Consider the following 27,065-nt stretch of genomic DNA (forward strand, 5'->3'; position numbering starts at 1 on the left):
CAACACTGCATGGACGGAAAGACTTAAACAAGCACGAGCTTTTGTTGTCTGTGAGTAAAGGGAAAGAATCCGAAGCCACTTGCCAACGTGGTGCTTTAATACAATCAGACGATGTGGGAACGTCACAGTGGGCACGTCCCGTTCGAGGGAAAACTCAACGCTGTCATGTACAGTTTGGACTATGGGCTATCGGCTAGACGACGAACTGGTCGGTAATCTGACATTAACACGTTTGTTACACAAAGACAGAATCTAAATGCATTCTCCACCCCCCCACTCTGTCAAATACAAACCCAGACATGTGTGGACGCACAGCTGCACAAAGCTAAATGTTTATTTGCATAACGGTGACCCAGCTTGCATTACGGTAACTCAGTGACGTGGCTAAGCTTTAGTCAGAGACATGTTGTTGAGGGTGTCAGGTTCACAGCAAAGAAAGTAAAGGGTGGCTTGAAGCATTGGAGGATCAGCACAAACTCTGATTGAATTGGCTCCTTTTAGAAAAGCGTGTGGTCTGGGGGTTCGTTCAATCTTTCAATTTGAGCCTAATGTTTCATGTGTTCAAACGTAATACAGTGTTTGTGGTCTACTGCTCGCCGGCCTTGCCTTTAAACTTGACCACCATGACAGTGATGTTGTCGGGGCAACCGCGGTAGAAGGACTGCAGCACGATGCTCTTGGCCCCAAAGTGAGGCTCGTCCAGTCGCTCCCTGATGAAACGAACGGCCTCCTCGTTGCTGAAGGTGTCCCACAGGCCGTCCGACGCCAGGATCATGAACTCGGGCTGCAGCTTGTTCAGGTCGAACGACATGATGTCGGGATCAGGAATGACCACGTTGAGGTTCTTCAGAGGGTAATCGCCCAGGGATCGGGACATGGCCAAGATGCCCTGAACGCGCCACGAGCCGTTAAAACTTATAAAACCACCTGAGAAGGAATTCAGTGGGAAACAAAAGAGTGTTTGATCACATGCTACAAATAAGAATAGCGGTCAGAGCCACTAACATGACATCAGACCTCAGCACAGCACTGTGTCAACAGACTTGTGAGCAGGGAACGTTTCTGGAAACGACTGAATGAGACACTAGGTCAAGATGCCTCGAGTTCCTCGTCGGTGAGGCTGCTGCTAATAGAGTGCTTTAAAAATACTGAGGTTGAAAGTTCAGGCCACTACAGGCTGTAAAACATTAGTGTCAGCTGGCTAAAAATATATCCCATAATGTATCTTCCTATTTCGCGCTGCACTGAGGTCAGCTAAACCTACACACCTTCAAGCAGAGGACGCGACCTCGGTGTCCTTAAAAAGAGCTGGTTCAGCCCTCAGTCAGGTAGATTCGCTGCTTTGGCAAACGTCAGACCTGCTCTACGAGGTAGAACCCTCTTTCATTCTCTGTCCTTATGCACGTGTGTGAGTATCCAGCAAGGTATGAAGCTGAGGACACTCATTCATATTCATATTCATATTCATAATCATCTAATGTAATGGATCTAACACGTTTGCGCTGCAGTACCCCTTCAGGCCTGTAGGGGGAGACGCTGAGCTGTCCGTGTGCCGGCGACCACCCTGACTAATGTGGCAACCTGCCATCAAACTCTCCTCTGCAGAGAGTGCGTAGATCGAGTAGGAGGGGGAGATATGCTCATAAATACACCTTAAATAATGTGCTCTGTCTGCCTGCATTTGATAACACGCTGCTTTAGAAACGGCCTGTGTTATCAGTCACTGGGGTTTGATGTGAGACCCGTGCGAAGCGGAGCAGAAAAAAGGATAGCGATGCTTCGCTTTGATCATAAAAAGGAATTTTGATTTGATGCTTCTATCTTCAGTTTTGATGTTCCCCCAAGTTATAACTAAAACCTTGTTCTGCTGCTCACAAGCTTTAAAAAAGGAGCCTCCCGGTCTGGGATGCAGCTGTTCGCTCACCAGCTTTCTTGATCCGCTTGCGCTCCTTGAGCTGGTAGGGTTTGTGGTCGTGGGACAGAGGGATGGCGTTGCCGTCTTTGTCGCAGAGGACGCCGCGCGAGTCGCCGACGTTGGCCACCGTCAACTCCTTATCAGACAGAAGGGCCACCAGACACGTAGTACCTGAGGGGGATGGAGAGGAGGCAGTCACAACATGCAGTGCACACAATGACAAAACACATCACACAGGTCAGGGTTCATCTGCTGGGGACCATGAAACGTCACTGGAGGCCATCAAGTCGTTCTAGGGCTATTTCAGGCTGGACAAAAGATGTGGATCAGTTGACAGAGGCTGCAGTGGCAAAAAAAAAAGTCCTGCTCTGTGATAATGGCGGCTGATTTAGGCCAACTCAGGGTAAATGCCGTCACAATAGCCAACTCATGAAAACACGGGTAATCTGAGGAGAAAGCTGTTTTAGTTCTGTTTTTTTTAAGAGAGTAAAGACACATTATGCTTCTAGTACGCACACACACACACACACACACACACACACTGCACGTCTGCAGCAACAATGAAACACGCGAAGCCCTGTGCAAACAACAATCGCAGCAATTTCTCTTTCTTGTATGCGTCTTCTAGCTCGCCTTCCTCCCTTTGTTCAGCCTCTCAGCCAGGCAGAACAGAGGCCGGATTCTGATCTGAGGCCCATTGTGTCGGATCCAAAGTCCTGTAGAGGAAGAACAGATCTGCCTGGTTGGCCATCTGTTCACAGACAGCAAAGACAAAACTGGAGAGAGAGAGAGAGAGAGAGAGAGAGAGAGAGATCCAAGGGAAAGATCCGAGCGTCAGTCAGGGAGAAGGGGCTGGTACCGACCCGGACCACCCGCAAGGAAGAGACGTGAAAATGGAACGTATAGCACACACACTAAATCCAAGCTGGTGCAAGAACGCAGCCGACCTATTCACTGCCGAGACGTCGCCTTAAAGTTCCACGTCTTGGTTCGATGTGGACCGACTGCGCGTTTATTTACACAATAAGTCTCCCGTCGTGACGCGTTCCGCGGCCGCTCGCGTTGAACACGTGGGGAACCAAACGCGCGAAGGCGGCAGCGCACGGAACACGCGAAGGGGGCGCGAGGGACGAGAGACGCGCTCTCAGCGGGACAATGATTTTATCATTACCCTTTAAAAAGCGCCGGCTGGAAAGAAACCGATCAACACGAAATTGGGCAAACGGGGCGATAAGACGCCTGAGAGCGGCATCAGCAGCTGGAAGCGAGGCGGCGTACATTGATGTCGCCTAATTGTAAACAACTTGAAAGAATCTGTTAAACTATTTGTAAAAGGAATCCATTAAGATGTGTTTTGCATCCCCGCTGTTTCGCGCCCGCAGCTGCTGCTGCTGCCGCTCTGTGCCCGCTGTCCAGCCAATTATCCCGACTCCATTCTCCTGGAGATGGAGACACTGGGCTGAGGAGCCTTGTTAGCGCGCCCTTCCTCAATTAGCCCACGTGCTCAGCACTGCCTGTTAAAACGGCATCGTGGTCTGCACGCGCCCCGTGTTGATGCTAATGATTGGCTGAGATGGACATCAGGCCACTAAGACTCACCCAGGCTGCCGCTTCACGCTCCGTCCTCCCGTCGCTGAGGATCCTCTCAGTGCCAGTCATTAAGTTTGGGGGTGCACATGTCCACACGGCGCCGGGCTCCGTGGGCGTCCTGAGCGAGCTGCTTGGCATTTAGTGTCAACAATACGAGGGCAGGGCTGTCACCGCGTGGCCCATTCCAGCTCCTCGTCAGCCTTCAGGCCTTTGTGAGGAACCACACGCTTATTAGTCTGCCCACAAAGTGGATTTTTCCCACTTAACGTTTACAGCGCGCCTATTTTTAGCAGGTGTGTAAATCTGAGTTGCTTTATAAAGTCTTTGCATCTCCCTGAGTTTTGATATTATGTGACAACGCGTCCTTAGATGATCTTAGCCGAGCTCTCGTTCCATTTATCTCTCGCATAAATGAGTGGCTGCTTCACAGCAAGTCCAAATCACATTTGCTTCTTGTTTACACAACCAGGCCAATAAAAAAAAAAATGAGTCAGCGAGTCTTTAGCTGCTTCATCAACTGTTAATGTACACGCCCTGAAGGAAGTGGAGCAGTTAGGGCACGTTTACAGTCCAACACCGAAGCTGTGAAGACTTGACACTCGCAGCGAGAGGCCAGTAGTCGCCACACGAAGCCAGGCTCCATCTGGAGGAAGGAACTGCTTCACAAAAGGCCCTGGAAGCTCAATGGTCACCTGCCAACCGCACTACAGCTTTGAGCTCACATCATAATGTAAAAACTAAACAACATAATCATCAGTGTCACGGGCCGTTCGACAAACCTCAGAGCAGGACGCTGTTTTAATGTTCGACACGACTGAGCTTAATTCCAGGAAGCAGAGAGTTACTGCTGCTTCCTGCAGGTGAACTGCAGACTCTGCTCCTGAAGCAGGACTCATCTGACGCCTGGATCCGTTTCAGCAGAATTACAGTAAGTATTGTGCAGCTTATAGGACAGCGGCTTCCACCACCTCTTTCACACAATCAACTACCTCTTTCCTCCCAGTTCGGCCGACGTTTTGTTTCACTGGACGGGTCGAACACGCTCGGGTCCAGTTCTATGTTCTAAACAACCGAGGTTTTGGGAGAAATGCTGGCGTTGGTGCAGTTCAAGTGACGCTTGAAGCAAAAACTGCTACAGGGCTAAAACGAACTCCGGCAAACATACTTGGAGTGAGCAAACATTTAGTTAAGAGGGGATGGAATGCAGAGTCTAGTGCTTTGGAAATGCAGTCAGACACTTCACGGCTCTGAAAAAACAAAGATCACCAGCATGGAAAAAAACAGACTCATTTGAATAAACGGACAACAAAGTTTAAACTAATAAAAACTTATGCAATTAACTCAACAGAATTTATACCTTTATATATTTCTGCCTGTTCAGGGAAATGTGCCAACGAAGGCAGATGCTTATATAATATCTGTATATTGATATGATATGAGCAACACGGCATCAATAGTCTGGCACCAGTAACACAAGTAGCTCGACCGCATTATGTGGCAAACGCATGTCCTTCCTCTATGCTAATATTTGATTCCTGAAGTTCTTTCTGGACGTTCATGGTGTTTCCAGTTTGACATTAAAGGAAGCCATTTGTGTGGGAAACACAAAACACTGCACATTGGTCTAAAATCATTAGTGTTCAGAATTACTGAACACTAAACTAAACTTTGTCCCATGATTAACCAACTGCTGGTAACTTTCAGCAGGACAATCGCAGCCTGCTTGGCTTCTATAACTACATGCAGCTGACACAGCATCCAGAGACCCTATCCCCGGCGTTCCCTGGGCTCCCAGGCATTCCATCAAATTCCCACTATCTCTGGAGCGCTTGTGTTCGTAAACAGCGGAGGGATCAGACGCAGGAGGAACAACTTGATACGCCGTTGTTTCAAGGACTCTATTGAGAAAGCAACCCCCCCCCCCTTCCATTCTCCTTCCTCCCCGCTAGTTTAATTTAGATCCAGATTACGACAGAACGCAGGGAGCTGCGCGCCGGAATGATGCCACCGTTGAATCAGATACAGAGACAACAAAGCACAACAATTACCTAAACAGAAGATCCCCCCTGAGACGCCGATAAGGAAGCTGGGACAAATACTGCAGCAGATGCCATCTCTGACTGTCTCACGCGGCCGACTAGACAAGCCAAGTGTTTTCATTATAACGGAGCAGGACTGTAAGGTGACAGATGACTGAAATTCAGCAACAGATACGAGGGAGCAACAGGTCACGCAGGTTATTAAGAACACAAGAACATGGAGGAGGTCGACTTGGTTTCTGGTTCGAGAGTTCATTTATTTCAGGGAGTCACATGTCAGCTAAACGTGCAGCTTTTCATTTAGACCGCAACCCGGTCAGACTCTAATCTAATTGTGGGCGAATGGGTCTCTTCTCGTATTAACAGAATTCCTGCGTGTTTGCAAGTGGGAGTGCGTTTGAGCTTCTGCTGCACGTTAAACTGTTCTTCTCTCTCGCCCGCTCAGGTACAAGAGCAGCTGCAACCTGGAAGCTCCAAGTCTGGTGATACCAGTGGAAAGGTCCGATGCAGAAGCACTATGGTTACTTAGCAGCTCTCTGAACCCACTGTGAACTTGTCATAAGCTCAAAACAAAGCTTTGGAAAACTCCAGATCAAAGTGAATGTTTGAATAAAAGCCCTGTGGGGCCTTTTGTCCGCGTCCTCCTCTCCCCTAGGATTCGTCCCTTCTCATCGGCCCGTGTTCATGGCAGCTCAGGTCTCCTCGCTCCTCTGTCCTGCAGCCCTCTCTTCCTCCCCTGTGACCCCTGTCCCACCTCCTTTCCATCCATCACTTACGTCACCCCCCCCCCCCCCCCCCCCTCCCTCCCCGCCTCCCCCCAGAGATAATTACTACAAGCCTTGTGAAGATCAGCTTGTATTTAAACAGCTGAATAAGCAAGGCCCGGGGCTGCTGACAGCCGCTATTCAACCACAGTGGAGTCAAAGAGTGGAGTAGAAAATAATAATTTGCACGCAGCCTTACAGGGGACACGCCACAGCCCCGCCACATAAAAAACAAGTGCTTTCTCACAGTGCCTCCAGTAATGAGCCACCGTGGGTGAAGCCGGCGTGCGGCATCTGGCCTCTCGTTCTGTGGCCGCACGCTCCACACCACGTGCAGCGTGCGCACGTTGAGGTTTCTGACATTGCACTGTGTACATGCTTTGGGCTGGTGGGGTTTCACCGGCTCTGAGGCCCCCGCGGACCTGCTTCGTTGTACGTGGCCGACAGCTTGTCCAGCATCTCTCTGTCCAGCGCCAGGATCTGCTGCTCCAGGATGGAGGGGTAGGACCGGCCGCCCCGGTCGCGGTTCTCCTCCTTCTCCCGGTCCCGGTCCCGCTCCCGTTGGAAGGTCAGCAGTTGCTGGCGGAGCGCCTCGGGCAGGTGGGCCTTGGCGAAGTCAGCCGCAGCCTGATAATGGAGAGCAGAGGGACACGGAGGAAGAATTAGACCACTGCACACGCATAGAAATGAGTCTGCTCGGAAACACTATCACTTTGGACTCAGTCTATTGTGACGTCTTCTATACAGGGAGGGATGTGTTCACGCGGCTCAATCAGTGGCTTTAATAAGATGTAAACAACCAGGAATATGTTATTCTGAATAAAAATGCTGCACATAACACGCAGGGACTGTTTTTATGCAGGCCACTGTCACATACTGGCAGTTTATTAAGAAGCCCGATATGATATATGTGTATAGGAATCCACACACACAGAGTCTGGGCGAGTGGCAGACACAGCCGGCTGCGGTGGCGGTAACCTGCCTGTCCTTTCTGCCTCGCTGAAGCAGATAAACCCGAGATAAACAGCGCCGGGAGGAGAAAAGAAGCGCACGGCCAATCAAAGGCACGCGAGCGTCCTGCTGCGGGACGGAGCTGAGCCAGTGGAAACTGGATCCTCACCCCCCCCAGACGCCGCCGCTCCGAGGACAACGCCACCCGAACCCTTTCTTTTTCTCACGTTCACGCTTGCGATGCAGCGCGAATGGTGCCTCCCTCTCCCGGCTCGGCGCCGAGTCGGGAAGACGAGCGGGCGGAAAGTTCTAAGATAAGGTTCTGCTGCTTGGTTTGTGGAGAGCAGCAGAGCAGGAGGCTCACTGATGACGCACGCATCGAGAGGTAACCGCCGATTGTACTCCCCCTTCCCTCCCTGTTATTCTGCTCGGAACGGGGCCTTCTCACCCTGCCTTCATCATGTCCACTGACACCCAACACCTCCAGTGTGTTTCTTACGTGGATCTGTTCGAGCCTGTCTCTCTCTCGGCCTCAAGTCCTTTCTCGCTGCTTTCATTGTGATGTGAAAGTCCAACATGCTTTTCCGTCACACCTGTGGGTAGTTTAAAGAAAACCACCATGGACACAACGTTCAAATGTCAAAAATAGAACATGAAGCCTTGATTATGACAGTCACTCACACTGTGTAACTACTGCATGCGAGTCCATGCTTGGAGATAGAAGACAGTCTTGACAGGACTGGATGGGGTTTTGGGTTATTGGACCATGTATCTTGGCCCACACCACGTCTGTGCCAACTTAGATCAGGCAAAGGAGGCAAAGACGAACGAGGCGAGGAAAGCGAAGGGACGGAAGGGGACAAGGAGGAGGAGGGAGGATGAGATTAGCGGTAGGTATGGAGGATTGCACTCCAACTAAAGGAGAGGTCAGAAGCATATACAGGGCTGTCTGTTATGGTAGAGTTATTTTAGCTGACATAGCGGGGAGTCAAAGCAGCGGGGGTCAAGAACAAAAGCTCTCACAGCAGAGAAGAAACTGTTGAAGCCAAGAAGAGTGTAAAGGTTGACTCAGGTGATGAGAAAAGAATAAAAGTATGGGGGAGTGTTTAAAAGAGGGAAGTAAAAGAGGGAAGTTACAGTGTGTGCGTGTGTGTGTGTGTGTGTGTAGTGTATACGTTATGTGCAGAACCTTTTTTTTGATGATGAAACAGGTGACAGTTTGTGGTTTTGCTGAACATCGGCGACAAGCATTGACATGTCATTGACAAAAACAACCAGGTGCACGCACAAACAAACGCAGACGCGCACTTTCCCATCTCACAGGTCCACCTACACACTCGTGCCAAGCCCCACCTCCTGTCTGCCCGCACTGCGAGCCACCGAGATGCATGATCCAACAGAACCAGTCGGGGCCTTTCAAACAATGGCATCCATCACATTGCCGGGCCGCCAGAAACGAGTCAAGTCATCCGAGCTTTTCCTTTAAATCGCCCATCATGAGATCAAGCAGGCAGATGGAGGGACGGGGATGAAAAGGGAGTGGCGAGGGGGAGACTGAGCGGAGACTTAGGAGGACGATAAAAACCGTTCATTAGCATCAGTCAAGCACATCATTAAAGAAGCGGCGCAAACGCGAGAGTCTGGATAGGTGACAGAAAAGCGTCAAAGCAATGAAAAACAGGGGAAGCGGCGGACGCAAGTGACGAGGAACCAACGTCTCTACCCACAGGAGAGCGCCCAAGATGTGACGCCGTGCATTTGATAGGTTGAAAGGATGTCACCGCGTCATAAACAGAAGAATTTAAGTAAATTTAATGATGTACAAATATTATAGAAAGTCTGTTTTTTACTTACAGTATTTTTAGAACAATGATAAAAAGCGAGTATTGGAACTAAAATTGATGCTTTCTGTGCAGCGTGAGCTCTAGACCAGATTAAAAGCATTTCTAAACACATACATTTTACACAGACACACCAGAACTATTTAAACCAGGCGGCAATTAAATCACACTCCAAACCACAACAGACGCCCCAGTGCAGATGAGGGCCGGGCTGAGGGCCTGAGGCGCGACTACTGTAAACTTCAACAACATCCACAAGTATACAAACACTATACACGACTACATCAGCTCCAGAAATATCCAAAATCAAAGCCCTCGGAGCCACGTTTATTTTCAAATACCCGTCATGTCTGTTACGTCTCAAAGGAGGCACTGTTGGAAACTCTGCACGGCGTCACGGGCAGAAACGGCTTCTGTAGAGTACATGAGGAGTTCACAGGCTAAAGGCAAAGCCGTAAATGTGGATCGGGACAGGAAAGTTGAATAGAAGTCTATTAAAAGTGGCAGGAAATGCTTCAGCGCGCTCAGCCCTCAGCAAAAGAGTCACAGAGAGAAGTCGACATGAAATACAGACTCAGCCCCAGCTCCTTTTTCTCCCTGGCTGTGAAAGAATGAGAGGTGTAAGGCTGGTATGATAAGAACTTCAGGTAACCATAGCTACAGCTGCGGGGGCCTCCGATTGGTTCTACATCTGTCCCACCTTAGCGGACGACTCCTTCCGAGCCCCCTACGACACAAAGACCTGCCCCGGAGGACAAGGGAGCGCCGGTAGTTCCCACATGCAGCGGGTTTTCCAGCGAGGGTGCCTGTCCGGCGACGGGAACCATTACAGGTGTGAGCAAACAGGCTCGCAGCCATTAGTATAAGTCTCCACTGGCAACACACACCTTGGAGTAAGTTCTCAGCGTGTGTCCTTCCTGTGACAGCCGGGTCCATTAGAGGAGGTGAAAGCTCATATTAAACCTTTACAGTCTATTAGACGGAGGTCGTCCGCTTGATGCATAGCTTCCTATAACCTGAGCTTGTAGTAGGAGCACCCCATCAGTGTCTAGGCGCAAACTCAATAATAGACCGATGTTTAGTTTATAGAAGGAGCCTCGCAATGATTTCCAAGGCTCTGTGATGCCAGGACGTTGATACACAGAACCGCTGGAGCGCACAGGGATTGGAAAGACTTGTTTCACAGCCCGAGATGCCGACGCGTGTGTTAATGGGTTACGTTATAGCTTTACAGATAATAATGTGTCTGATAGTCATAATTTAAAATAATGATTTTATGTCCCAGTCATTCTCAAATATTACTCAACAGGCTCAGTAATTCAGTGCAGACGAATCCAAAATTTAAAGAGGAACTGGAGGAACAGATTCGTTTTTTTCACATAAAAGATTTTCAACATTGAATAGGCATTAGCCAAAATAAATGTTTTTTTCAAATCCATCGCCACTACACCGTCCATCACAGCTGATAGAGAGAGAGGCACAGCTGTAGAGTCTCATCTAGCGGCTGACGCCTCGTGACATTTTAGCTGAATGAAGCAGACAGTCAGGGTTTATGTCATTATGTTTCACAAGCACCTTCCAATTAGTCCACCTCAAAAAAAGGGCCCACTTTTTGGTGCAGCGCTGTTTTCCTGTCACGTTCACCTGATCGTGGCAGGAAAACAGCTGCTTTCATAGAGCAAGGCCAAACAGATATAGAGAAATGTTAAGTGGGAAGGTGCAGAGGTGATGATGCTCACGCAGCGCGAGCAGCGTGATAAATAATATTCAGTTGCTGTTTAACCCACAGAGAAAACGCTTATCTCGCACACGGCCCTGTGTGTGTGTGTGTGTGTGTGTGTGTGTGTGTGTGTGTGTGTGTGTGTGTGTGTGTGTGTGTGTGTGTGTGTGTGTGTGTGTGTGTGTGTGTCTCAGAGAGACACAATGTGTCGGATGCCTTTCTCACAAGGCAATTAGAACAACTCCTACTGGCATAAATCAGCAGGGGCCATAAACATCACAGGAGGGGTAAGAGGGTGCTGCAGGGAAAGAAATGGAACAAGAAGGGGCAGAGCGATAAAGTCCTTTCACAATTGCGCTCGGGTGAAAGAATGAGGAGAATGGGAGGAGAACCAACACTGGACGGGACTGGTTTATGGAACACTCCAGCCACTTTGGAGCGCTCCACGCTACTGCACTGCGTTACTGTGGGAGGACAGCGTGCTCCTGAGCCCAGCACCGACCTCGCCGCCGGTACTTCCTCATCCTCCACCTCCAGGAACCTATTATTACCACCGACAGCTCCTAATCCCACGCCTTCACTTGCGAAATGCGCTTCTAAAGGATTATCGCTCATTCCAGCGACATTACTTTTCCGTGAGTCTCCTCTTTCAGGCCTCCGCAGACAAAGCGAGATTGCGTTCAGCGGAAACCGGGAGGAGGTGCTGGCTAAAAGGAACAATGCAGCAATGTCACCAAGTTGCAGGGTCAACGTTTCCACTGAACAGAGGAGCCTCTGTTTGAGGTGAAAATGCACTATTGATTGTTTAGTGCAAGCCAAGATGCGATATACCAGGAATGATGGGCCAGTCGCTCCTATTAATACAACAGGAAATCTGCTTATTGATCAGAAAACGCATTCATTGTTCAAGTCGGAATTCAAGAAAATCACACTAAGCAACTTTATGGGTCTTCATACAGTAGTAGTATATTTGACCTTGTCTTAAATTACAGCACATAAAATATACACAAAGTATAAGCAACACAATGATGGATAAAATGACACAGACGGATAAGAGGAACAAGGCGACTACTGAGCATCTACAGTTTCCAGATGTGAACAGCTGTACGGATCCAGTCATGACTCTGTCAGGGGACCCGGGGCTTTGGCTACGTGCTGCTCAGATGCCCGTGGGCTCGCGGTCGCCCTTGTGCCGAGGACGGCGCTGCTCGCGGCCGCGCACACGCGGGATCGAGGCGCGGGAAGGAGCGGATGCTGCAAGCAGACGGGAGCAGGGGAGCTAATCAAATATAGATGCGTTCTCTCCATAGGCGCGTCCTTTGGCATCTATTAGAATTTCACTTGTCCTTCAGACCCCAACTCCCGCCTCTGGTCTATTTATACACACAGCCCTGCCTGATTTGTGTCCGATGACATTTACTCGTCTTCATCGCCGCTTTGCTTTACAGGAAATGAAAACCTGGGCGGACGTTGTTTATGTGAAGCTAATCAGCAGCAACGCTGTTTACATGAGAGTCTTAAAATGCTGTCTACTTGTTTTCCTGTTGTTTCTTTTCCTGCAGTTATCGACTGCCCCCCCCGTCTAATGCTTACAGATGGCCACTTAGATGAAACTGTCTTTGCACAGACCTCTGAAAAGCACATTATAAAAAACTGTACGTTCTCACCAAGCAACGTCGCTAGCACCAGTTTAATTAAGTTTAATTGTAAATTAACAGTAAGTCATGTGATTGTAAATGTTTGCACAATAAATCCACTTGAATTTAAAGCGTGGTCAGTCACAGTCACATGTGCTTGATTAATGAAAAGCAGAGGAGGATGTTGTTTCAGTTTAATTAGTCATTTAATTTATTTTATTAGTTTGGAACCTAATTTTCTGTTTAATCATGTATCTTTCTTGCATCTTAGAAAGCTTTACCAATCTCCTCTTTTATGTGTGAGCTGTAGGAGACTGTAAATGTTTATTTCTCCTCCAAATGCCTTATTTTCACTGATAGATCTGAGATGTGTAGCAGTTGGCACTACATGTGTGGATTTGAATATTCTCCCGTGTCTGCATGAGTTCCTCAGGGTTCTCCGGTGTCTTCCCACAGTCCAAAGAACAAGCTTTACGTTGACTGGAGAGACTGAATCGTCCATAGGTGTGAATATGAGAGGACTCATAGGGGGGTTTATATACATTGCTTGTTTTATGTATGCATGTGCTTGAAACAAATGTAGTGGTGCAGGCAGAAGTGACTGCTCATCTTCCTCTTTTGAATGTGGGGCACAAAAAGCCTAGAGGAGAAGAGCTAAGTAAATGTCAACTACATGCCTTTCTCTCTCTAACACACACACACACACACACACACACACACACACACACACACACACACACACACACACACACACACACACACACACACACACACACAGTATGTCTATCTCAATCTTACGCCCTTCTAAATGCTCAAGCACTCTGGGGCCTATAATCTCCCTCTGTGGCCGCACGGACACACACGCACACGCACACGCACTCTTATTTGTGTTCCAGCGATTTGGAGCTTGCGTGTTCTTGCAGACAACAATGTATCAATTGAATGAATATTCATACTGTGCATTAGTGAAGGTGGTAAGTTTCAGCAGCCACATCTCTTCTTATGACTGCTCTCTCTCACACACACACACACACACACACACACACACACACACACACACACACACACACACACACACACACACACACACGTTATGCATTCATAAACAATGCCACCCTTCCTCATGTACATACTGTGTGAGCTGCTGAGAGCCAGCACAACAGGGTCTTTTATCATTAGCTAATGAACTGTGTCAATATGTGCCACACACACACACACACACTAGATACTGAAGACACATTCCTCTGTGTCTTTCCTGCCGTGATGGAAGCCACTTATCAATCATTTCCCGGTTGATTAATTGAAACAGTGAATCTCCCCTCGTACATTAATCAGATCTCTGAGGAGGATGAAGTCTGTTAATATGTACACACACAGATCAGTGTCCTAAAGAATATATATACATATAAAATAATAGTGATTGTTAACATTTTAGGAGACCACATGTGAATCCATATTCCAACATCAACATCAAGTAGCTTTATTAGCGTGGAAGCAGAAATCTCTTGCAACAGTCTTTGTGCGTAGGAAGATATAAAGGCGCTGGTGGTGGAGAAATTATTTCAGTTATTGTGCGTTTGTGTGCGTCTACATCCTCATTCATCTACTCTGTCTCCTACGTGTTCACGGCTCATTGCTCCCCGAGCTCCGTGTCTTCCTGTCTTCTGCAAATGCACAAACACGCTAGTCGGGTCCCATAAACTGGTGTTTCTCTCCTATTCAACGACCGAGCCTCTGTGGCGCCTCATCCTTTTCCATCGCACCTCCAGTTTTATGGGCCCCCGCGCAGCCGGGCCTTCCTCATCGCTCCTCCTCCTCACTGGAAGTCGACGCGTCCGCCGCTCTTATCAAAGACAGAACGGCGTGACAAGAAAATGAAAGTAAAATACAGACGGAGAACAAAGCCTGCATAGTCAATTAGACACACAAAGGGAACAGAAAGATTTAGACATGAAAGGCGCCTGGGCCTGATAAGAAATATTCCAGTGTTATTACCAAAGTTGTAGCTTTAGATTAAAGCAAACCAAGTTTTGTGTTTACAGATTATCACCGCTGCCGTGAAAGTTTATCAAAGCGGCTTTACAAGGAAGCAGAAGCGGCCATTATGTTTATCATATGATATAAAATGTATTCATACTGTATTTGAACGAATCTTGCTTTGCTGTATAGTTTAATCTACCAGTCATAAAGTTGCTGCTCAAATCCACTGCTTGTCAAAACTCTCTAATGTGCGAGTGTTTATCACACAAGTGACTCCGCGTGCAGATTGTGCAGATGCAGATGCTCCTTCTTCTCAAAGACTCTCTGTCACTTGGCAAATCATGGGAAGCTCCGAGTGCCAAGTGCCGCCTTCGCCGTCCCCCCGTCGGCGGCTTCCTGCGCCCCATTCATCCCTTCCTGTGTCCGTCCATTCATGCCGGCTCTCATCTCCATACAGCTGTCGTCCCCCACGTCCACGATCGGACGGTGAGACGCGAGGCGGCGGCGAGCGTGTGGTGCAAAGCTGCCATTCCATACTTCAACGTGCACCTGATCTCCACATGCATATGCAGCGTATTGAGCAGCAGCAGCAGCAGCAGCAGGCCTGTAATTGGGGCACCCATAAATAAGGAACGGAGACATGTCTGGGTTTCTGCTGATTTGCTCCGCAGTAGATGCATGCATGAATAAATTGATGGCTTTTCATTTTACCACCAGCGCACACTGCAGGTGTCATCAGGACACTCCTAAGTGCTCGTCCTGCACCTGCACACAACTACCACCGAGTTTGTCTCAGTCGAATACAATTTATGAGCTCCACACTGATGATGTTTCACCGGGACCTTCCTGGATGTTCACCGCAGTTCCACTCGCTCCCCTTAGTTCTTCCTCTGACATACAATGACCCTCTTTGACCAGAACAGACACGCTGCGCCTCATGAGAGACAGAGGAAAATGTTTGTCCGTGCGTCATCGCGTTTAAACCGAACGGCACAATCGGTCAAATCAGCGTGCAGCTCCCGCATCATAAAGCCCGCGGGTAAAAATAACCGCCTTTGTGCATGGGCCTGTCAGCGTGTGTATGCATCACTCTGTGGGCAGCAGAGACTTCTGTCAATCAAAGCATCGATTCCGTCTAATGGACTGCATGAGGGGGAGTGTTAAATGCATTGGAGAACAATACTCTGCATGACGAATACATGAGGGAAAATACAGCGGGTGATGTACACGAGCTAAAAGGGAACCATTACCTTCAGCATGCGAGTGGTGCATGTTACTAAGACAGAGACAGGCGCTGCATCACATCAGTCAGAGAGAGGACAGAATCGTCCCTTCCCACACTCTGGCACAGGAGATACTGGCTGAGGATAAAGATGTCTCAGAATTAGAAAGCTGACCCAACACCGCTCTGGCTTCTAAGGCTGCAGAAGCTGACTGAACTAAATTCAGCAGCGGGCTGGAAATACAGAGGAAAATTCTCAGTGGCTGTGCTGATGCTCGCCTGCCCTTATTCATCCCTTGAACGTCACATATTTCCTCAGGTCTGACTGACTTGAATGGAAAACAGTGTAATGGCAGAAGAGGAGGCGGCGGTGGCCATGAGACGCGCTGCTTCGTAACAGTTCGAAGCCACGGCGCGTCCAAGTTCCCATGCAAAGTAATGAGGGCGGGGGTGCCAAAGACCGAACCCGGGGCCCACTTTCCAAACCGATCCCAAACATTGCCCATTTCAGCTCGAAACGACGGTTCAATAAGCCTCACGTGGACGGAGTCCAAGAACACCAAACTGTCTACTGTAATGAATTGAGCCCAAGCGTATGTGCTGAATAAGCTGGGAGAAAAATATTGCCTCTAATCATTTTTGTTCACTTCGGGTTTTTCGCTAGCGCCCGACAGCTTGTGCAGTAGCCGGCTCGGAGAAGCAGCGCCAGCAGGCATCAGGCATCAGGCCACAGGTCTCTCAGGCAGCCCCGTTTCCATAGCAGGTGCAGGGCCGTCACGCAGCCCCCTCCACGGCAGGCTCACTATTTTCAGTCGGAGACATCACTGCCCCCTGACGAGACCGGCTGCTATGAATAGAAGCTCTTTATAAGCATATGTTTGTGTGCGTGCGTATCAATCACGCTGCCCACGCACTGTGTGCCATGAACCGTAGGCACGCATGGATGTGAGCTCGCTGCAGCATTTCTCAAGGAATTATTGATTCCTTTGTGATGACGACACCCTTTAATTAGGCACTATAGAAGACGAGACACAAGTGAAAGGCAATTTACTGAACACCGGATGTCACGGCACAAACCTGGGGCACGTGTGATACAAACGCAGGAAGAGTCTAATCAATGAGTCGCTGCTTCACGGATGTGCACAACAAGACACCGGAAGACGTCGATCATTAAAGTCAGTGAAGGCATCTTTACATCATAGCTCAACAACAGTAAACCAACTTTAAGCCCCTAAATCAACAGCGATGCTCAAAGACAACCCCTCATCTGACCGTCCGTGTGACTTCAGCAATAACGTACAGCTGATTTTCTGACAGTCTCTGTCGCGGCGCTGCCGCAGGTTCCGCTCACACACTAGTGACATTAATCATTAGACAGAAATGCCCACGCTGAACACTCCCTTGTTCTGCTAGGATCAAGCAGCGCTAACTGGCGTTTTGAACATGCATGCGGCTGACAGGCAGTCAGTCAGGCACATACTGCAGATCACGCTGACAGCGTACATGCATCTGCAGGGTCCCAGAGGAGCCGAATTTGTCAAGACCCGACATTTAGCCTGTCAGTCTCTGAAAAGCTGCAGGAATGATAGCTTATGCACAGAGTGCGCGGCGTCTGCAGAGGACATTTTGATTTACGTCGAGTGTGTATGTTGTTTGCACGCGTGTGTGCTGTAAGTAAAAGTCGCGGACATCCCTCAGGACTGGAAGCAGCAGACTCTTTAATATTTCAGAGCGGTGATAAATAAGTCAGACAGACTGCAGAGAGATAAGGTGACTCTCCGGGTACGGCTGAGGGAGCAAAAGGGAGGAAGGAGGGGAATACGGGCCGGAAAAAAAAGACGTGGGAAATGGATATAGCGAGGTGGAGAAATATTTAAGGTAATACAGCAAAAGGTCACAGAAGATAGAAAGAAAAAGAAGGAGAGAAGGGAAAAGTCTCCTCATGCAGCTGGGAGAAAATAAAGAGGTCAGGAAGAGGCAAAGGAAAAAGAGATGAGTAAGTAAGGTGGGAGGAAGGAGGGAGGACGAGGTGCTGGAGGAGGAAGAAGGGTCAGCAGGAACAGACTGGGTGAGAACGGAGGAAATAAGATCAATGTCGTGCTTTGACGGAGAAGGAGCTGCCCCACGATGACGCGGCCCTCAGTCTGAAGGTGCTGTGCTCGCAGGCACGTCCTACGCAGGCTCCCAGCCCGACGTACACGTAGAGTACCAGCAGCTTCCGTCCGTCAGCGTGTCGATCAATAGGCTGAGGGCAGGGCCTCCGAGCATCCTTGTTTCAACCCCATCTGTTCAGAAAAAAAGTCCTAAAAGTCCTACTCTCCACTTTTCCTCTACTTCCCGGCACCAGTCCCGGCTTCCCGTCCTGTTGTTTGGCTGTTGATCAGGTCCAGTCTGCTCATCTCTACCACCGACCTCCTCTCCCCTCACTCCAACAGGTGGACTCAACATATGTGTGAGAGAGAAGAAGAGAGAAACTGAACCCACTAGGACGACATATAGTCCCAATTTTCCCTGTGGGATTAGTGCAAATCTGATCTGCCCACCACGTTTAGCCTCGGCTTAAAGATGCTCTCAGGAAGAGAGCAGGGATTCTAAGAGCCTTAAGCCGTTAGCAATAGCTCATATCACCTTAAGTGTCCTCTGCACCACTATAATCAATTACCAACCCTGCTTATATAGCTCTAAACTTCCCAACCACTCTGAGTCATCACCAGACACAGCACACACACACTAACAGACACACACACACACACACACACACACTATGCAGCGCTCCCATTAAGCCCATTTACCAATACGCTGGATGTGATGTATCGTCTGTCCTTAGTACAATAGTACATCATGGTCTGAGTGTGAAATTACTCCAATAACCGTGGCTTGTTTCTGACGGGCCGACTTCACCAAGTGTTTGTGAAGTATCCGAACAAGCTCACATTATTTCATGTACGACGCAAAAAACGCCACACACACACACACACACACACACACACACACACACACACACACACACACACACACACACACACACACACACACACACACACACACACACACACACACACACACACACACACACAGTAAATGTTACCTTACTGGTAGTTGAAGCCCACATTCACACCAATGACTAGTACAATGATGATGTAATGCTTTGTAAGGAAGTCGCGATCAAGGCAGCATCAGACAGATAAACAATAGGGAAAGCTGTTACTTTATTTCAAATTGTTTGAATTGACCAGTTCTTAAATTAAATGGTTAATGGGCTAAAGAAATGTATCTATCTGATCCTGTAGTTGTTTTCTTTCTGGCACAGGTTTTACCTCTCCAGGGATCAATAAAGTCTTTTCCAACTAACCTATCAATACCTATGAAGTATTTTGTTCTAAAATAGCTATAATAAGTAAAAATACATATTATAGTCCATTCATATTATCTTGTCATTGTGTTGGATCCAATACAAAACGGTGTAAAAGCAGTTTTGCCACCGAGTCACCAATGTGTAGATTAGAGCGGGGCAGAAGCTCTGCCTTATTTTGATTTTCTGTACGAGGCCAACAATATCTCCAGAGGCCGGAAACATTTGGCCTGTGTTTGACTGCAGCGCGGTTGAGTGCAGGGTTAACACTGGGCTAGCTAGTCGCGGCCCTAAGCCACTGTTGACATGCTTTAGGATTACTAACAAAAGGCCAGACAAATCCAGATTGGAATCAACTTGAAATCCCCCTGGGTAATTCTGTTTGTTTATCCCAGTTACTGCCATGAACTGGGAGCATCGGCTGCTTCGCTCCTCAGCCTCATTTGTCCAACACCTTCATCTAACCTCCTCTCAGGATGTGGTTCACCACGGGGCCTCCCAGTGTTCCACTGCCCGCGCACCACCCTTTTTCGGTGGCCTGAAATAAAAGGAAGGAACCACAGACGAAAACAAGAGGGTGGGAAAAAAAAAGAAAAACGCTAAGAGTCGTGAGTTTGAAAAGGGCCATAATTAAGAGCACAGGGCAGAGATCCAGCAAATCTCTGGTACACAATCACATGCAAAACACACACACGCATTTGTGTGTGTGCAACATCACTCTCCCAATTTTAATCACTAGCACAGATTAATGACATGCCCTGGAGTCCCTTCCTCTTATTTATCCCAAGAGCCTTCGTTACAGGGTGAATTAAGGCTCAGGACTGATTCACTGCACAGCGTATTGGATTGGATTTTATAGCCAACAGTTCTTCCAGTGAATAGAACCATGTGTAAATATTGAACTTCGGCATCGGCTGCATTCCTCTCGTCTGGCTGGATCGATGTCTGGACGGCTCCGCGGCGCGCGGCCCAGCGGGGCCCCGACACACGCGCGTGCACCATCACACCTTCACCTTTTCAAAGGGAAAATCGCATTCTCCATTTGAACCCGCATCTCGTACGAGCGGCGGCGCGTCCACCCACACAGAGGCGGTGCCGGACGAGCGCCACCAGGAGGTCCGCTTCTATTTACGAGCGTGCACCTGCCCCGCAGCCCCCGGCCCGTCTGGCCCCTGTGACGGGCGGAGGCTCCGCGGCCGCTCCGCGCGCACAATCGCCCCAATGTCGCTGCTGCCGAGCAGCTGCGACTCGCTACCTTCTCCCTGCCAACATTCTTCTCCCGCTGTCCTGCGCTGCCAAGGCAGCGAGCAGGCGAACTCCGGCTGACTCATCTATTTTCTCCACCGCGCGCCGACAAACAAACAATTTGCGCGGCGCTCCCCGATTTCGCTCCCGGCCGGATTCGCTGCAGAAGCGCTCTTCCCCGTCGGCGTTTTTGGGGAGCCGCTGCCTGCGCGAACGCCACAATGCAACGTGTAGATTAGAGCGAGCGGCCGAGTCCATTCCAGCCATGTGATTAGACTTAGAGGCTGCTAATCAGCTGCAGAAGGAAACACATGCACTGCACCCCGACTGTTAAGGCTGTTTTGTAGGAACTATCGCGACTGAGGCGATCCTTTAGCTCCTGTAGCGACATCTGGAACCGGATCTCAGACCGGCAGGTCCCATTCTAGCTTCATCCTTGAAATAGGGAACATCACATGTGGAAGTTTAGGTTGCACCGTACTTTTTTGTGGTCAAATTATTCATTCTCAATCCTCTGGTAGACTGTTTGTGGGGGAGGAAGTAAAGAAAAGACAAGGGGGGGGGGGGGTTCCGGCAACCAAAAGGCCACATCTTCATAACCAAACCCGACCGGTTTTATTTTTTCTTACACCTTTACACAATTGCACACACTATTGCCATTCGACAAGCATCTACAGGAGGGTGCAGGACAAACGGCGGCCTTGTTCCAGTCCGCGTCTCCACTCGCGAGCCGCTCCTCGACAGGCCTTTCGCTGGAAAGAAAACAAGCCTCGCCACCGGGGACGCGTTACTGAAAGGTCGGAGGACTTTTGGGCAGAGCGCTTCAGTTCTCCGCTCCGTTCTCGGCTGCACGCGGATTTTCCAGCACAACGCGGCCTCTTGTGCGCGCTCCACTTTCCGCTTCACTTGACGTTAGGAAAGAGTTGACGCACCGAATGTCAGCTCTCACCACAAGTGAAATCAGTGGGTACATGAAGATTACAATAGTAATGAGAAATCTCACTGACGCTCATTACATGGATTCCTCTGGGGGAATTTAATCTGGACATGGTGACTACAGCTCAGATGAGTTTTCCTGTGCAATGTATTAGTCATGAAGCATATTAACCAAAGTGTAGTCATCTGATTTCTCTTTCACCAACATTTTAGTCTCACTGTTAGTGTAAAGTAAAAGTATTCACCCCTTTGGATGTTTTAACCCTTAAATTGACATTATAATTTATTTACAATCAAGATAAGTTTGCTACTTTAACAAATAGGTCAGCACCCAATACTGAATTTATGAAATGCACCTATCTCAGTGTTATAATAGTCTCTAATTTAATGTATTCAGTGAATGTTGTGTCTGAATACACTCCAGTTAAAGCTATTCTACAAACTGTGCTGAGGGCAGGGGCTGAGGTGACGATGTGAAATAGCGTAAAGCAGGTGTCTGGTCGTGATAGGACCTCGTCACAAAGAAGCTGTCGATCCCCGGCCGTCTAATCTCCACGTGACCACGGCGCACGAGGGGAGGCTTCCTGTGCAAGACTGCAACACACACATAAATATTCATACACTCCGCCGCACATCGGTCCTTGGTCTTCCTACACTCGCGCTCTTCATTTGCTCGCTCTAATCCCATAATGCCAACAGTGCAATTAGTCACATGGCGTCGCTTCCTTTCATCTCTCCAGCGCCAGCGAGCTCCGGAGGAATACTAACGTCTTAGTGTTTAAACTGTGCAACCCAATCGTCTTCTTGGAGTGAACCTCAAACACGCACATAAACACATTAAAATACCTCTGATTCAGACGCTGGCCTTTCCGATTATTAACGGTCTTGTCTTTTGTGGAGAAGATGCGCAACTGCTTCAGTCGCCATCAAAGGCTCTTTCTACACCGCAATTCAAGGAATGCATAATGTGAGTGAAAATGAAATGACTGTGAAGTCTGAATGTGAAATGAAGGTGAACTGAGGACAAGCTAGGAGACGAATGGAGACACAGAGGTTCCTTTGAACGACGGTTGTCATCCCTGTGGTGGGTTTTCCACTCGTCTACTCTGCCTCCTTCACAGGACCATATCTATCACAACCCACTCACAGACAAACACCACCGACGGAAGCGTGAGCTGCGGTACAGGCGCTAGACGGTCAGCGGAACAAAAAAGCTAAGAGGACGGCGAAACAGCACCTGCCCTCGCCCCAGCCGGGCTGACGGCGAGCGTCTCCGCGCTCCACACTCAAGGTAATTTTGCAGCGCCCGAGGCCAGAGTCTCAACGCCAGGCAGACGGGAGCAGAGTGTGACACTCTCGCCGCATGCCAGGATGGAACAACTGGCTCGTCTTCCCGTGATATAGATTGAGAGCCCGGGGTTATCACTTTCATGCAGCTGATTCCCACGTGTCAGCTGAAAATCAATCTCCGTTTGACAGATAAATCCGCCCGCTAAGCCGACGCCGAGTACGAAAATGCAGATGGATGCGTTCCCATTAACGCAGATTTTAATCGCTTTGTAAATTGAATTTGCATTTGGTGTGTGTGAGCAGTGCAGAGAGAAGAAGAAGACTTGCATGTTGTCTAGCCCTGACTAATCATTTATTAGCTGGAAAATTGACAGGTAACACTAAAAAGTATTAGTCACTCTTTTAACTTTCCAACTTGATATCTATATTTTATATTAACTCTTGGCACAAAAGCAAACAGACATACTTTTTCTAAATGTCTCAAAACTGTACTTACACCATTATCCATTATTAAAGGGGTCTTAAGTGTGGTTTTAAACATTATATGGAGCAAACTATCACTTATTTACAGCATTTTCATGGGTGCAATTGCTTTGCTGGTCAGTACTAAAATTACAGTGATTACGCCTTTAGGTGCTTTGGTTGTGATTGTGCTTTTAAAAGGTCCCATTCATTGCCTCAATCTACTCACATTAACAACAATAGTTGGCAGTGCTAAAGAAGAAGGAACAAGGTAAATTGGTTTTGGTTCATTGTAGCCCCTTGGCACTTAATAAAGTCATTTTATGCAGGAATAGTATAGTATCTATTCTTGAAACTAGAAGAATTCATTGGAATTGAAATTAAAAGTAACATTGCCTATTGCTTTAAACAAACAGTGGTTTAAGGACAGGCTGCCGGCCAATCACAGAGCCACATATAGGGAGCAAGAACCACTCAGTCTGGCTCAGGCCTCCAAAAGAACATTTTGGAGTGGGAAATAAATCAGAACAAAGGTCTAAAACCATTTGTGAAGCTTTGAGTGTTCCCAGGAGTATAGTGGCCTCAGTCGTAAAATAGAAGAAAAAATCAAGAAAATGTGGCCTTTCAGTCAAACTGCACATCCAAAGAACTCGGGCCTCTGTTGAAGGATGTTGCCAAGAACCCAAAGAGACTCTAACAGAGCTTCAGAGCCCTCTGCAGAGACTGCCACAAGGACATTTCATGGCATTACTCATCACTTGGCCAGTACTGTCCCTAAAAGCATGATGGGGGCAGCATCCCACTATGACAGCGCATCTCTGCCCCTGCACCAGTAGCAGGAACGGGCGACGTGCTCTGAAAGATACACGCTGGCAGTTACGGAGAAGTCTTTGAAGACAAGCTGCTCCCATGTCAGAAGTTCAAAGAGCCTCTCGAAAGACCAGATGGTTTCCCTTTTGGCGTGACGAAGACCTGACGCGTAAGATAACGGTGACGTGGCTTCAGGGATAGTCTCTGACTGGCCTCCAGCTGCCCAGCCCTAGTCGAGCCCAACCCCTGGAGAACATCTGTGGAGGCACATGGAGAGAAGAGTTCCAAGGGTATAGAGCTTCTAGGTTTATTTCATGCTAACTACATTTATCACGTAGTGAAATTAGCAAAGGTTGGTGGGTGCAAAAGTGACCCATTGTGTTTGGATGAGCAGACTGTGTCTTCTATAATGATGAGTGAGAGACACCTTGCTAACCAGCCAGCGGAGGCAGCCAGTACTCTGGCGAGGCCCAAGGCCACACAGCATCCCTCCGCTTTAATGCACTTCCTTCTGGCTACAAAATAATCTAAATTCTCTCAACGGGGGGAAGTTGTGTCTGAATACTGCTGTCTGGCAACCATTTCACACACTTCAAAAAGGAGAATGCGGGAATGAAAACAGACTGAAATAGTTGCATATGGACACGCAGTGATAAAACAGGCCGTCGCCTACAGTGTATATGAACTGTAGGCAAATCTGAACCTCCTCCTCTGGCGCCGACTCCCACCACGGATGCTCTCCCACTTGTTTTCTTTTTCTTTTTATCCAGGAATCTCAGTCACATGATGGGTATATACAGCAGGGCTTATAAGTAAGGTCGCCGCTCTCAGAAACAGGGACGTCCACAGAGGGAGTAAGCATGGGGGAGAAAGGCCGCAGGGAAAAACAATCCAATGACCACTTTTGGTCATGAGCTGCAGCACTCAGCATCACTGCCTAAAATTTAATTTCCCCTAGAACAGCCATCCCCGATGCCTTGGCTGCCTATTTTTGGCACGTTAGTGTTTGTCCTCGATCCAAGCCGAACTCAAAATGAAGATAGTTGCTGTCAAGCCAAAACACCATAGAGCTAGTTTTCATCAGCATGTTAAATTTACAAGAGTAGAAAACTGGACATGATGCCATTTTGTATGTAGACACATTGTTTCTCTGTTCACACTGGGGAGGATGTTGTCAACTGAGGGAACGGTTGCAGTCGCAAGAAACAAACCTGGCGCTGACCTCTCAACATGACCTCATGATAAATCGAGTGCACACGTATCTATGGCGTCTTCTCAAACATGCATTCTCCTTTTAGTTGAAACCTTCTTAAAAAAAATCTTGAGACACTTTGTAAAGCTGTCCTCAGCAAACCACCTTCATTCACTCACTTGCGTAAGATGACGACATTAGTTAGCTTCAAGGCAGCTTATCTGCCAACAAGTGTCATCTTGGGACGTGTGGTGGATGGAGATGAGCAGAACAGCAATCAATGACCCACTTCACTCCTTGCTTACATTTTTGAGCTCATATAGCGTCTGCATGACTTTGAAGCACACCACTTTGGGCTCATCCTCCTCCTTTTAGCTATAATCATGTTAGACCGTGGGGCATATGCTGTCTGCATCCCAAAAAACAGATGGATATTTATATTTTTGGCATGATTTTAAGCCTGAAATACTGTAGCTCCCCTGTGTGTGTGTGTATGTGTGTGGTGTGTGTGTGTGTGTGTGTGTGTGTGTGTGTGTGTGTGTGTGTGTGTGTGTGTGTGTGTGTGTGTTCAAATGGTGGCAAATGTGGATTCCCAAACGGCTCCAGGTGCCTGAAAGCACCAGGATTACTGTGCGTCATCTCGCTTGTCTTCCTTTAATTAAAAACTTAAGGTGCGCAGATAGAACCGCTTCTGCTGAACATCAGAGGACGGTGATCTTCACTTCGTCCGTCGCAATAACAAAGTTGAGATTATTCGTTTATGAATTAACTAAGTAAAAAACGTACTTTATCATGAATTTGAGCGGTCTTAAAGTAAAACAGCCAAAGTCACAGTGGAGCCCCACTTGATCCCACACGTTGCTCCAACGAACATTAAACCCGACCAGACAGAATGTGAGCAGACTCATTTAAGGCCCGTGTGGCTCCCACGGGGCCCACGCCTCGGAACCCACCTCTCCTCCGTGACCATCAAAGATCCCGAATATGGACGGGTGACTCTTGTTGACGATGTCGGTCATGACCTCGAACCTGTCCTCCATGTGGTCTCGCCGGCCCTGGATGGAGTACACGGCGGCGTTGTTGCTCTTGAACTCCCAGGTCTTGGAGAACTCCGCGTCCAGGACGTCCAGCCCGCCGAAGCGCTCGTTCTGCATCATCTCCGCCACTTTCCCCTTCACCATCTTGACCGCATCCCGGCTGGACTTGACGATGGTCTTCACTTCGTCCGTGTGGAAGAAGTAACTCCACAGCGCCAGGCTGATGCACAGCAGGAACAAGGTCTCCGGTCTGAGCAGAAAATAACGCATGATCCGACCTAACAGAGACAGCAGGGTCATCGTATCCTCTATCATTTATTTGCGTTATTCACTTGCAGGAAATCGCGGCAGGTTGTGTGTCGTTCGCCCCCGCCGCGGATTTCAGTCCATCGCCGTTGCCGTGAGCGCTTTGGCGGCGGCGGAACGGGTACATTTAACCGAGGGTTCCACGCGGGGGAAACGCGAAGGTCCGTTGGCCGAGGAAAGGTGCTGGCGCGCGGACGCGGAGCGCAAACGAGCACGAACGCGGCGCTCCAGCGAGCAGCCCCCGCGGCGCAGCGACGCACCGGCGGCCGGACGTCGACTGGCCGGCGCTGTCCGACCACACCGACAGGTCCGTGGGGGGGGGGGGACGCAGGTCGCCCGCTGGGACTTGAGTGAGTGGTGGCTCTAGCGGAGCTGCGGGTAGAGCCTTCCCTGCTCCTGCTGCTGCTCCTCCTGCTGCCGCTGCCGCCGCCAGTCCTCAAAATAGCCTCACATTCCCAGCTGCCACACCGACTGCTGCGACTCCGCGCAGCTGACTGACTAAACGGCGGTGCTGCTTTCGCGTGCAGCTCGTAATTTACATACGACCAGCACAGGGCGCTGACATCACAATCACGGCAAGCTGCTGGGTACTTGAGGTTAAAGCAACGCGATGATATCATAAGGTTTTATTCTAAGAGTAAGCATGGCACAAAATGAAAACGGACTTGGTTCGCAGACAAATGTAATTCTGCATTGTTGCTATTACACAATAATAAATAAATAAATAAACACTAAGCATTTAACGGTTAACTTTTTTGTTTACCCAGAGGCTATTC

General features: G+C 48.8%; 1 protein-coding gene across 2 annotated transcripts; it reads right to left on the reverse strand.

The window, feature by feature from the left end:
* Nucleotides 1-95: 95 nt before the first annotated feature.
* ppm1lb (protein phosphatase, Mg2+/Mn2+ dependent, 1Lb) lies at nt 96-26,804 on the reverse strand. Of its 2 annotated transcripts, none has more exons than XM_029171855.3 (4): nt 25,900-26,804; nt 6,731-6,935; nt 1,925-2,086; nt 96-927 (listed from the first exon to the last, which is right to left on the reverse strand). In XM_029171855.3, the coding sequence occupies exons 1-4, from the start codon at nt 26,296-26,298 to the stop codon at nt 587-589; spliced, it is 1,107 nt and encodes a 368-aa protein (XP_029027688.1). In that variant the 5' UTR covers nt 26,299-26,804; the 3' UTR covers nt 96-586. The 2 variants fall into 2 exon arrangements, with proteins under 2 accessions (XP_029027688.1, XP_055370129.1); XM_055514154.1 differs by lacking the exon at nt 25,900-26,804 and adding an exon at nt 7,759-7,849.
* Between the last annotated feature and the right edge of the window lie 261 nt (nt 26,805-27,065).

This window comes from Betta splendens, chromosome 13, assembly GCF_900634795.4.
Source record: "Betta splendens chromosome 13, fBetSpl5.4, whole genome shotgun sequence".
NCBI lineage: Eukaryota > Metazoa > Chordata > Actinopteri > Anabantiformes > Osphronemidae > Betta > Betta splendens.

Bases quoted from the DNA above. Each gene is read 5' to 3' on its own strand.
- ppm1lb (XM_029171855.3), bottom strand. From the start codon at position 26,298: ATGATAGAGGATACGATGACCCTGCTGTCTCTGTTAGGTCGGATCATG. The intron at 6,936-25,899 runs GTGGGTTCCGAG...CTCCATTATCAG, and splicing joins TTGATGGTCACGGAGGAGAG to GCTGCGGCTGACTTCGCCAA. The intron at 928-1,924 runs GTGAGCGAACAG...ATTCCTTCTCAG, and splicing joins CAAGCGGATCAAGAAAGCTG to GTGGTTTTATAAGTTTTAAC.